The sequence below is a fragment of the Pteronotus mesoamericanus genome, unplaced genomic scaffold, assembly GCF_021234165.1.
Source record: "Pteronotus mesoamericanus isolate MK-2021 breed Mesoamerican mustached bat unplaced genomic scaffold, CSHL_Meso_final scaffold_651, whole genome shotgun sequence".
Classification (NCBI taxonomy): domain Eukaryota; kingdom Metazoa; phylum Chordata; class Mammalia; order Chiroptera; family Mormoopidae; genus Pteronotus; species Pteronotus mesoamericanus.
The window spans coordinates 33,687,022-33,700,370 of NW_026555325.1; the positions used below are offsets into that span (position 1 = coordinate 33,687,022).

The 13,349-nt window shown below is 39.4% G+C and overlaps 1 protein-coding gene across 3 annotated transcripts in view; it reads left to right on the forward strand.

Annotated features, from left to right (window-relative positions):
- The window catches only part of MAP3K20 (mitogen-activated protein kinase kinase kinase 20), a 154,150-nt gene that overhangs the window by 109,111 nt on the left and 31,690 nt on the right, over window positions 1–13,349 (forward strand). For 2 of the 3 annotated variants that reach the window (XM_054562706.1, XM_054562707.1), the window contains exon 12: window positions 1,928–7,414. In XM_054562706.1, the coding sequence (XP_054418681.1) occupies window positions 1,928–2,308 (381 nt within the window). In that variant the 3' untranslated portion in view covers window positions 2,309–7,414. Of the gene's footprint in view, window positions 1–1,927; window positions 7,415–10,196; window positions 10,242–11,992; window positions 12,024–12,120; window positions 12,261–13,349 lie in introns of those variants that run through there. The other variant, XM_054562708.1, reaches the window with a different exon arrangement.

The following is a 13,349-nucleotide window of genomic DNA, read 5'->3' on the forward strand; positions in this document are numbered from 1 at the left end:
AGGTTTCTGAGAGAAAGATAAAGTAAACCTTTTAAAAAGGAAGTGGCTGGAGGTTTAAATTTCCTGTTGGTAGCCTCATCTTAATTATAGAAGTTTAACATTGAAATATATCATTTAAAATTGTATGGTTGGACTTATTTCAAGGAAGGACAACTATTTTCTTCCCTGAAATTAAAAGATTAGATATTTAGGAAGATGAATTCTCCATACATAAATATGAATAATGTTTATTTTTAATTATTATTATATCTTGATATAAAAAATAAAAAACTTACTTCTTTTAACAATGAAAGCTTATTTGAGAGACATTTATTGAGATCTGAACATAATGTGAGAAAGGACCCATTAAATAATAAAATAAGTAAGCAACAAAGAGTTTCCTGAGAACATCTAACAATTTAAAACAAATCTGAGCCCTGGCTAGTATGGGTCAATGGGTTCAGTGCTGGCCTGGGAACACAAGAGTTTCAGGTTTGAATCCCAGTCTAGGGTACATGCATGGGTTGCAGGCTGGGTCCCCAGGAGGGGGCGTGCGAGAGGCAACAACACATTGATGTTCCTCTCCCTCTCTTTCTCCCTACCTCCCCCTCTCTAAAAATAAATAAATTTATTATCTTTTAAAAAAAGAAAACAAATTTGAGAAGCTTGGAAATTTGACTACAAGGAAAATATACTCTTTTCAGTGTTAAAGGATCTAAAGCAATTTTTTCTATATAATTGGTACTTTTTTTTAGGTGAATTAGATGACATTCTTATTGAACTAACAACTTCAGCAGTCTTTTCTTAATAGAGTAGGATATTTTTTTAAAAAACTTGGCTCCAACTTTAATTTAAAAATTAGAAAATTGTCCCTTAAAAAAATATCTTTACACGCAGAATGTAAAGATCACCCAACTGTTTTATATTTGTACATTGTTTGTCACAAATATACCCACATTTAAACAGCACCAAAAATATATGCTTTAATTTGTTTATTTGGAAAGAAAAAAAGAAGCAGTAACACTTTGCAGAGCCAAACAGTTTTACTCCCAAAATAAATCCGACCAACATGTATGGAAATAGGATGACTGTTCAAAGTATTTACATAAGGTAGAAAATAAATGTTTGTATCCACTGTGAAAAAGAGAATTCCTAAAAAAAAAAAAAAAGTTATGCTAAAGGAAGAAAACTTACATAGCAAACAACAGAGCAAAAGGTAACAATCTAAATTAATAGTAATTCCCTTTCCTCTCAATTTTCATATGTCTTTATTTACTTGTTTATAACATAAATGTTAGAGACAGGATCTAGAATTTGTTCACAAGTAAATTATTTCATAAATCGAATAACTAGTATTATATCATCTCTGGTTGTAATAAATAATAGATAGAAACAAGTGAATTTTAGACTCATTTTTAGTTTAGAGTCAGATACTAATCTAGCTAAAAGGGTCATTAATGACCCACACATCCCTAGAGCCATATTGACTGCTGAGCTGTTTGCATGCTTCCTCTAAGCTTTTCTTCTTCGCATTTTCTTGATTTTTGCTTGAGATGTCATGCCTACTTAATTTCTTTTTAATATAATAATTACTAATATTTCTCTGTGAAAGTGAAATTGGGAAAAATTAAGAAAAATCCTAAAAACTGTTTTGTTTTAAGCAAAATGAAGGCTTAAAACTTGCAATGTTCTTCTCATTTGAAATTTGGCTTGCTACAGTGCTTTGCATACTTTTGGCTGTGATTTATTCTGTCATTTATAAATTATGGGAAATACCCTGGAGCCAAATCTGCCATTAAATAAATTCTCACGTAATTCCCTACATTCATTTATTTTCCTAATCATTTACCTTCTGTGCAGTGCCCGCTAATTTTGTGGTATCTGTTTCCTTTATTTAAATTGGTCCTAATTTCTCTTTTTACCTCTGTCCTTTCTTCCCTTGTGATAGCTTCTCTTGCCTCTTGCTGCAAGAATGTCTGAGGAGTCTTACTTTGAATCTAAAACAGAGGAGTCAAACAGTGCAGAGATGTCATGTCAGATCACAGCAACAAGTAACGGGGAGGGCCATGGCATGAACCCAAGTCTGCAGGCCATGATGCTGATGGGCTTTGGGGATATCTTCTCAATGAACAAAGCAGGAGCTGTGCTGCATTCTGGGATGCAGATAAACATGCAAGCCAAGCAGAATTCTTCCAAAACCACATCTAAGAGAAAGGGGAAGAAGGTGAACTTGGCCCTGGGGTTCAGTGATTTTGACCTGTCAGAAGGTGACGATGATGATGATGATGGTGATGAGGAGGATAATGACATGGATAATAATAGTGAATGAAAGCGGAAAGCAAAGTAATAAAGTTGAAAAAGTTTGGAAAAACAAAAGAAACTTGTTATCTCAGTCTGTACAAAAACGTGTAAGGAGGTAGAAAACCAAGCATTGCATTTGTAGGCCAAGTACATTTATGACAGTCATTACTGATTTTACTTGTGATTTGCTTTTGCTTACAGAAAAATGGCGGGGGGAAGGGGGCGATTGAGCCAAAAAGATATATGAATCAGCAAATGTGGTGCCTGATTATAGAAATTGGTGATTCTATATACAATATAGTATTTTTTAACTAATGGTGTTCCGGCTTTTTCTTTAATGAATACCTTGATAGCTTATATTTGATTTGATTTGATTTCGTTTATTCAGTTGCTTAAGAAAACTTACATTTTGAACAAGCACTCTTAACTCCTAATTCTTCTTTGACACTTGATTTTCTTGTAACATGCTACTTTTTTTTTTTCTTGTGGCAATACACTGTACTGTCAGAAATAATTGATAGTGACTACAAAAGCCAACATAAGAAAAGCAGGATGAAAGAAGGTTATAACAAATACCTCTTCAGAAATACCTAAATGCCGAGAGTTTTCTATACTTAATAGCACAACTATTCAAAGTAAGACGTGAGAGATGTTCTCAATAGTACAGTTGAAGGAGAAATAGTCTAATTTGAAAACAGCAGCAGATGTCACAGGCTTCCGTACCAGTGCTAGCCCTGGAAGCTTCTTGACAGCAGCACACTGTCATCGAAGGCTTACCTTTTCCTTTATACAGAAAGAGAGAGATGGACTTAAAGGGGTACTTCCAGGCAGCGTGAGTGTTGAGACGGGCCTTCTCTGCCCTTCAGGTATGTGTGTTTGTTTTCCAGAGGGGCCGATCATCTCGGATTTGAAAGACATGTACAGATTTTTTAAAGAAGGAAATGTTACAAAAGGAATGGCAAAGATAAGTTTTCATTACTTAGGCAAAAGTGTGAGATGAAGGGTTCTTTTTATGTCAGATGTAGCCTTCCAGGGTTCTCTTTTTTGAACCCTGACTAAGTGATGCCGGTGTTAAAGAGAAGTAGATGAAGGAGCTGCTCTAAAAACCTGGGTAGCCAGAGAGAGATTCTCCAAATGTTATCACTGACTTGTTAAAGCTTGTTTAAACTATAAAACACCGTTAAAAAAAAAAAAAAGACAAACAAACGACAGAACATTTTTAGTTATATTTAAAAAAGGCAAAAGAACAAAGGCTTTTTCAGCCTAAATTGGAGGGAGAGCAGTGCTGTTCATTTGACTATTAAATCAAAGCACTTCCGGTGATTCTTTTTATGGAAGATTTAAGAAAGGATATCATCATAGATATTATCTAATACCATTTCCAAGTATGTTTGATCATAAAAAGCCTCTTGGAATTTGAAGCTTGGCATGCTTCTAATCCCCATTAAAAGCTGAAAAATACTACAAAATGATCGGTACATTTTTCCAGCTTTATTTGGAGAAAAATAATGAATAAAATGTTCTGGGTGTGAGATGTAGAACAGCCTATGTGAGTAGAGTGATAAAGAGGGATCTGAAATCAGATCATGATTCAAAGCCCTGGGTCTACGTACTGTACAATCTTGGGCAAATTATTTAACCTCTATGTGTCTGTTTGCTCTTTAACATGGGAATGATAATAGTATCTACTTTAAAGGATTGTTGTGAGGATTATTATTATTACTATTATTATTATTATTTACGCGTAAAGCACTTAAGTACCAGGTCTATGGTAAATGGTCAGTTAATATTATCTACTGTAATTATGTCAGTGAAAAGGCACTGAAAACAAAGTGGTTTCGATAACCTTCTAGAAAACTAACCTATAGACTTCAACTGATATTTTGTTAGTATGGGATCAATTTAAAAGTGAATCATTTTCAGGAAAGAATTTGAACCATAGATTTTTTTCTGTTGCTCTTTGAAGCTACCACCCACAGGCAAAGTAAACACAGAAAGAGGAGGTGAGCCTCCTGCCTAGAAAATGGGTTCCCCACTTACCCCATCCGATACGTAGATACAGATACACGCACACCACAATATGGTGCTGGTGACAAGTCGGCACGCACTTAAATAAGCATGCTGACTGTGCTCCCTGACTCAAGATAAGCCACTCTAGCAGAAAATCTTGGAGTGGAGCAGAGGGGAGGGTTCTCAACTTTTGACTTCCCAGCATGCCCTGGGACACTATGGCTCAGCAACCTGAAGAGGGAGCCAAAGAGCATAGTTGAAAAGCCTCTTGCTATAAGGGTGCTAAATAGTAACGGGAAAAAAAATACAAAAAAATTAAAAATAAATTTTTTTTAAAAGGCCTCTTGCACATTTTACCAGGCAGAGATAAAGTCATTCATAACACAGATATTCATTGAGCCCCTTCTTTGTGCCAGGTACTATTCTAGGCAACAGCAAGACAAAAATATTTGTACTTGCGGACCTTACATGCTAGAGAGGGGAGATCAACAATAAATAAAACTAATGTATAATGTAGTATGAAAACATTTGATAAGCACCTGCTGAGAAATGAAGCAGGAAAGGAGGATAGGGTACATGGGGATTGTTGAGGTGCTTTCCTGTGTGGTCAGGAAAGGCCTCACTGACAAGGGCATCTCTGGGCTGCTTCTGGGATCTGTGCCCTTTATGGAAGAATGTAAACCTTGCCCATCATTTAGGGATAATCAGCAATAAATTTAGAACATATGAACTGAATGAAACTGACTTTTTTCCTCTATTTATAAGTCTGTTATGATTATACATTGAGTTTTGCTGCATTAATAACAAGTCAAATAGAGCCAAAAGATAAAAGTAATAGGACTCTTGTATCCAGGCCCAGAATTACCAATAATTAGGTAATATTTCTTTAATCTTTCAGTTCCTGTTATTTTCCACCAATATTCCAGAGATGGTTATAACTCAGTACTCCGCCGTCAAGAAACTGCTAGGATTTAGGATATAGCAGATTGATAACCTCAGCGATAAGCTTGGAATTGTTCTCTGCTGAGAATTAGGCTATAGGTCCTTACCATATGGCCCTGGCTATTTCACTCTTTGTTCCAAATCAGCATCTTTCTAAGGGTTTGAACACCCCTGAAACCTGCATCATATAAACTGAATTTTAACTTGGTCTCACTCTGTGAAGATGAGAAGACTTTAAAAGAAATGGTTATCGGCCATATGCATAATCTCTAAAGCTGAAGTTAATTGTGCAGCTTGTAATTCACTTTTCAGATCAGTTTTTGAAATGGCAAATTATCGATGCTGAATTTATCTCCAATTATTTGATTTACAAAAAGAGACATTTATAAGAGAAGAGAAATAAAAAGAGAAATTCAAAGACTCGAAATGAGAATTGAAGTTCTGAAGTGTAGCCATAATTGTCAGAGCCGCGCAACTGAAAATACACTCGTCTCTCAGCTCCCTCCCTTTGCTCCTAGAGGCAGCTACATAGAATCTGATGGCACCCAGCTAAGAGCTCTCACCAGAGGCAGGGGTGGCACCTCATGGCATTCGGGAGCGCTAGCCGTAGATTTGCTTGTTGTGGTGACTAGGGGGGTATTTAGCGCCCAGTGCCAAAAATGGTAACACCCCAAATGCCAGGGACAGTTGCACCCCATAAAGAATTCCATCCAAAATACCCATTTTCCCTTCCTCCACGGAGAAACTTGCTAATAAATCTGGTAGTTTCAGAGTTCCGTATCTAACTTCCCCCGAACCCAAACAGAATCACCCACGTCAAAAGATGCATTTGCAGAATTACGACAACTACACAGTCTGATCTTTGTAGGTCTGTGGCATTTATCTTAAATCCCCCACTTGTGGAAACGGTTTCTATCCCTGTGGCAATGCTGGTGGAAACTTTATGAAACAGCTCAGTTTACTCTCCTGTTACACGAAGCCACACTAATAAAAAAACAAAAACATTGTCTAGGCTACAGTTCTGCGGCGTAGCCAGGTTTATTTAAAAGGGCTCTTTTCCTGACAATTTTTTTTTTATTTTTATTTTTTAGTAAGGTCACAATTTAATATTTTACATGAGTAACCGATGGGAAGAGGTTGCAGGCACCTCTTGTTTCTGATGTTGTGGAACTGCTGAAGGCCGTTTTTTCGCCCATGATTTTTAACATGATCCCCATTAAAATCAAGGAATTGGGGGTGGGGGCAGGGGCAAGGTTTGGGAGTGATCCAGAACGATTTCTGTAGCACTATGAGGTATATAACTTTATTTTTAGAATTTTCATTGGAGTGGTAAGAATTTCATGAAAGATCATTTAAAACTTATTCTGAGTTAAATATTGATACTTTAATTTTTTTTTTTTTGATACACTAAACTTGTTACAGCCTTTTGCAATTAGCAGTCTCACCAAACCACATATATAACAGAGCATAATTTTTCTATAATCAGGTACCTTTTGCTGCTTTTGAGTAAGACTTTTCCAGCTTAACTTTTAAGCACTGTCAGAGCGAAGACTCTGGTCTGTTCTTTTGACTGTAGCATAGCCTGCCACCTATAGATGCACCATTTCTGTGATGAAAAATGAGTGTCTACCAGGAATCTGGAGGACTAGCTACGTTTCCTCCGATTCTGACTTACTCTGCACTCTATTGCCTGTGACGAGCTTTCTGGCATGTGATTATTTACTTCAAATTAGAGTTTCAAACACCTACATTAATTATTTTACATCGTGTGTAGGATAATACATCTTTTAATGTCAGATACAATACAATGCACATATTGCTTTTACACTGTTTTAAATTTTTTGTACTAAATAATAGAAAATATTTATACTCTTTGAGTGTGAGCTTTGAATAGATGGCATTATCACTTTATTGTTTTTTTAACAAATTTTTTTCTCAATTATTCTATTGCAATGTTACTCTGAGCAAGTTCTATGCCAAAATCTTGTGTATTGTTTGTATGGAAGATTACCTGTGTGGTAAGACTACTCAGTTATTGACTTCATAGTTGGAATTTGATATTCCAGCACAAAGTCCACAATGTATTCAAAATCCAAGTTGGTGTCATAAATTTCATTTTGATGTGAACTTTGCTTTCCTTTGTTTTAAGACTCCATTTTACAATAAACGTTTTAACAGTAAATCCCTTTGTTATGTGTTACTGTGTACATCATCACATCTTTGTTAGATTTGATTCCCAACATCCTTTGAAGGAGTCGCTGTCACACACATGCACATGAGTGTGAGCTTTTCTCCCCTGATATCAGTTGGAGTGTAAATAATGGGTTTGTAAAGTGACAGAGCAGTCACAAGTTGGATATTTTTTTAATCCCCAAAGAGAGACAGAAAGGCTTAGGACTCACCCTACAGCAGATGCACTGACACAAGGTACAGAAAACATAAAGGAAATGGTGAGCCACTGTGTGGCTGGAGGTCATAACTCTTATCCCCTGTCCTGCCAAATCCAAACCATCTTGAAGCAGTGCCTTCCTCTCACTGCTCTTGGCAAGCATCCTGCGGGAGCCTGCCTGGCCGGGGCCGGCCAGGCGAATCAGTCGGTTGGAGCATCATCCCCTACACCAAAAGGTTGCAGGTTCGGTGTCCGGTAGGAGCACTTGCGGAGGCAACACCGATCGATGTTTCTTTTTCGTATCTCTCTCCTCCTCGCTCCACCCCGTGTGTCTCATCAATTAAAAACATACCCCCAGTTGAGGATTTAAAAAAAGAGAGAGACAGTCCTGCCACAACCCAGTGCCTTTCCCTTGGCATCAGCCTAATGAGCATCCTCAGAGTGCGACAAAACTCTTCTCTCCCTTTGACATGAAAACCAAAGGTGTTGGTATTGATTAGTTGTTTCATTGGCAGCCTTTATTCTAATCAAGAACACTTCTTTACCAAGTTTGTTTAGCACAACAGTTGAGAATGGTATGAAAATCAAAGTGCTGCGCATCCCTCTTCTCCCTGTAAAAGCCAGCCCTGATGCAGGGAAACATTTCTGGAACTTAGTCTGTTGTTTCTTGAACTAATCAAAAAAGTTCTTACTCCACATTTGTTTCCTTGATGGGAAAGGGAAATGACATGTTTCTGCAGCTGTACCCAGCTGCCCTATGAAGAAATAAAACTTGTCATGTATTTTCTTGGATGGAGTTTAGTTTAGATCCTATTCCTCACATCGTTTTCCTTTCTGCATTATTGAAGCAGGTGAGTGCGTGGGACCACTGATTCCTACACACACAAGGTATTTCAGAGGAGGGAAGGGGCCACCCCGAGGGAACTGGAGTACCTGGGGGCAGCAGAGTACACAGCGAGTAGTAGTGAGTTCTGCCCTTACAGCCTACCTTTGTTACTCAAATCCTACACATTCATAGTCATTGTAACCAGTGGATTTTTAAAAAAAAATCCTGCCTAGCCCCCCAGAGCCGGTCTAATTTCCCTGTATCCTTAGACATATACATGCTGCTTCTGGTGCCCTGCGTGGGCAAACGTGCCCCGCTCATCCTCCCTCCCCCTGCCCCCTTCACTGCCAGTGTTTTTGCCCTGTTGCTTCTCCCCACCTGCACTCGCCGCTCTTCTCCTTTCCCTGCAGTGCCCAGCTCAAGCCACTGTGCCTTCCCGTCCCTCATCTTAATCTATGAAACCCTCCCTTTTCCCTGGCAAACCCACAGACATTGAACGCTATGCCAGGGAATTTAGCGTTTTATTAAATGCATCCTTCAGTTTTATTCATTCAACAGATTGTTCAACAAAAATTGACCAGGTAGTGTGTGCCAGGCGCTCTGCCAGACCCTGAGTGTAAACCAAGATGAAGGTGACCTTGAACTCCTCCACATGTAATTCATACCTGTTTTACCCCATTTCAATGAAAAGCTTCAACCATTTTGACAAGTATGTTAAAGTTAATGGCTATAACAAACTCTAAACCAAGTCACAGGAGGCCCGGGGTTTGGTTTTGTTTTTCATATCGCATAGGCATTTATTATTTTCTCTATGGCAATGGGGCACACATTGAAGTGAGTAGCTCTTTGGTTCTGAAAATCGTGCCAACTGAAGTCCTCTTGCAAAGTTGCCTTTCATGTTTGTGCACTGACACGGAGGGAATTTTGTTTTGTATTGTTTTGTTTTGTTTTGTTTTAGTTAGAGCAAATTTGCAACCTGGACTTCTTAGAAGAGTTCTACTTCCACTTGTCCTTTTTCATCCATGGATCCTAATATTTGGTTTTAAAAGATATCCTGCAAACAGAACATTTAGTTAAACACTTAGAAATTCTCCTGTAAGAATAAGCATGAGTCGTCTGGTTACTAAATGGTTGCTTTAGAATTAATAACCAAACAATCCTCATATTGACTGCAAATTCCAAGGAAGGCTCTGGCATCTGACAAATGTCAGAAATTCCTTGACTGCCAAGACCTATTGTGGGCTATAAAAGGACTCTTTGTGTGCCAAGTGCCGACCAAGGAAAATTTCAAGATGTACAGCATCTGGCTACAGCAGCTCACAAAGTGCGCTGAATTGGGCCCTGGCCCGGTAGCTCCATTGGTTAGAGTGTCACCTTGATACGCCAAGGTTGCAGGTTCAATCCCTGGTCAGAGCACATACAAAAATCAACCAATGAGTGCATAAATAAGTGGAACAACAAATTGACCTCTCTCTCTCTCTCTAATTAAAAAAAAAAAAAAGTCTAAAAAGAAAAAGGTGCAATGAAGTCTTACTGAGAGTTTGATACACTTGATTGGCTTCTGTGGGCAAAATCCTTGGAGCACTGAAAAATTCCTCTTAAGGTCAGAAACCTTGTTTTCCATCCAATCTCACGTGGAAGAGGAAACAAGCCAGAGTAGCACCTGAGAGCTAAACTAGACAATGGGAAGAACCAAAAAGACAATGAGAGTATTACTTCTTAAAAATTTCATTCGTATTTCCCATGCAGCTGCTGCCTTCCTTCGAAATTGGCTCGTGGACTGAAGATGACGTGGTAAGCTGCTTCTGCTAATGCCTCATTTGATGGGGGCAGGTATTTCATAAATTTGTCCACAAGTTACAGACGCAGCTAGAGGGGCTTGGGCCTTAGGAACTAGAAGTTGACAGATTCCATGTTTTTCTGTTTTTAATGCAGTAATGTTTAAAATAAGGCCTGAAGAGCAAAGCAAGTATCTCTTCAAATCTTACAAGAGGATTCCACCTCCTTATTTGCTCAGAAAGGTATTCCAGAATACAATAATGAATACCAATGACAAAACTAAAGGGCTGATCCAGGGTACCAAATAAACACACTTTTAAAAAAAATTATCTTAAATTCTCCTAAGATTACCAGGGATGGACTTGAACCACAATAGAGAAAGATTCGGTAAAGGTGATTCCACTGCACTAGGTATCCTTCCCACGTTAGGTCAGCTCAAACGTGACAGGTTCATTTTTGCCTCCTTTACTCTGACCTTCCCAAGGAGGATGGACATGAGCTCTCAGACAACTGGAGCCAGAGAATCCCCATGTTTTGGAGAGAATGTGGGCAGTCTTAAGTCAAGTGCTACACCCTACATTTGGGGAGGGACCCTGAGGAAGAATCCTACGTAGCCTGTTGTATCTCTGTATCTGTTTCCTTAGTGAAAACCAGGTCTGAGAATTTTTGAGCAGAGACCTCTCAGGGGCTTAGGCTCAAGGTATCATTAAATCAAAATGAAGACAAAAGCTATAATGCTGTCCTTAGCAGATTCCTGCCACAAGGTGCAAGCTTACTACTAGAAACTCTTGGAAAGGTCTGTTTACCCAACTCAATCTGGTTTTTGGGCCAAGGCATTTCCCTCCCTGCCTTTTGTGTTCTGGTGAAGGAAAACCGCTTTCAACATTTGTTGACCTCTGGCTTCTATGAGTAAAGGACACTTGGCACCAGGTGCATCTATTTTTGCCCCATTGTCTGAGCCCCAGTGATTCTAAGGCTTCTACCAGCCCTGCCTAACAGGGAAAGAGGACTTAGCATATCCTTTATTCACAGGCATGGATATAATCCCATTCTCCCCAGCTGCAAAGTTGATGTATCTAATTTGAAAAGAAAATTTTTAGAAGGCTATTTTTTAGTCTTTGCCCTGCTTGGGGTTCAGTGGTTTTCAAACCATTTAAATAAAATTCCAGGATCAAGGACACCCCAGAGAACTGGTGGGACTGGGTCTGGCCTCCATTTGGTCTCCCTTGACCAGGATACTCTGAGAAGCTGCCAGTAAATGTGTACCAGGTGAAATTAAAGGACTGACGGTCACGGGTCCAGCCTCATTCTATACAGCAAGCTCCACGCTTTAACTTGTCTTGGTCCACATAAGTACTTCATGACCAGGCCTAGAACAGAGGACACGATCTACCCATTTCTCTGTCCACTGCTGTGTGGTCCCTGTTACTCATACAATGGCCGGGTAAACCAGTGCCCCTCCATAGCCCTGGGGAGACAAACTGAAAATCATTATAAGAACATTTTTGAAAGGATTTTTAAATATCTCCCAAATAAGAAAGAAAACCAATGTCCCTCACGTGTCCAAGAGCCCCCAAAAGAGGGATAGCTCTAGTTTGAACGCTTGAAATCTTAAAATCATAAAAACAAAATTTTCTATTTTACCTTTGTGGTTGAACCAAGAATTAAAGATATTTTACTTTATCAAGAACTACAGGTGTTACTGTTAAGTCTGGCCACTGAGCATGTATGAATCTTCAAAACTATATGTGTCCTCTCTTTCACAGTATTTTTGGGTTCAGCAGCTCGTCCGAAAAGGCAAGTAGAATAATTTACCTTCTTAATTCATGGAGTTAACTTTGCTTTGTACACAATTTAGTCTCATTTTATTCTGCCTTCTAATCGCTCCCTTCAGGTGACTCTTCAGCAGAGATGAGCATCTATGCAAGCTTGTTTAAGGAAAACAACATCACGGGAAAGCGACTGCTTCTTCTGGAGGAGGAAGACTTGAAAGACATGGGCATTGTCTCCAAGGGGCATATCATTCATTTAAAGGTACCTCAGAAAAGGAGGAGAGTCAACAGCTCTTCACTGAGCTCCTGCCCTATAGCAGATCAGGTGTTGTGTTGGCAGCTGCGCACAGAAGCAGGGCTGCGCTGGTTGCGTGGAACTACGTCCATACCAATTGATTTTTAGCTGCTTCTTCCATGGGATCCTACTTTTTCCTTATAATCCACAACAGAAGTGTTAATACCTGACACAGCAGAAGTCACCTGGATACACCTGAATATCACCCCCAGGTCCTCAGGAAGTGTCTGGTCTAGTGGCGAAGATAGGTATTAATCCTGCAATAATGGTAAAATGACAGATGTAAGAAATGTCACAAAGAAGAGATGAGGTTGGACTGAGGAAGGGCTTCTGTGAAGAATTATGAAGGAGTTAAGAGCCGAAGAACAAACAGGTGTTAACCAGGTGAAGGCGATGGAGGAAGAGGTGTCCCGGGGTAGAGCACGCCCATGGAAAGGCCCTGGGTGGGGGAGAGCCCAGTGTGCAGGGGACTTGGGTACGAGGCAGCGGGGTGCCTGCAGAACTGACATCCCACGCCAAAAGAGCAGGATGCAACCTCGTTTAAGGCCAAAGAGGCTAGTTATCCATTAGGAATCCCTAAGGATACCGGGACTTGTTCATGGATTGGGCGAAACCTCAGCCCCCGCAGTACCTAAAATGATAGGAGTGTGGGTTCAATTGCAGTCTTCATAATTTTGACCTGTGGGAGACACCACCATATGTTCACTCTGATCCCTCTTTTTCTCAGGCAATTCTAACACTGGCCCCACAACTTGAGCCTTGAACAGCTTCAAAGCTATATCTCTGCTTTTGTTGTTGCTTTTTTTTTTTTTTTTTTTTTTTTTGGTAGTTTAGCAACCAGATTTATCTGTGTTTTTTGTTTTTTTTAGTTACTCAAACCAAATAAGAATTGCTGGCATCTGTGTGGACATGATCATTAAGAGCAAGATCTTAGGATAAAATCAAGTTTGCTCCCCAAGCCTCCTCAATCCCAGTGTGGGTGGATGGAGGCGCGGGCACAGGTTAGAAAGAGAATTAGAATAAAGAAGGAAATGTAGAAAAGCAGCTTCCTATGCA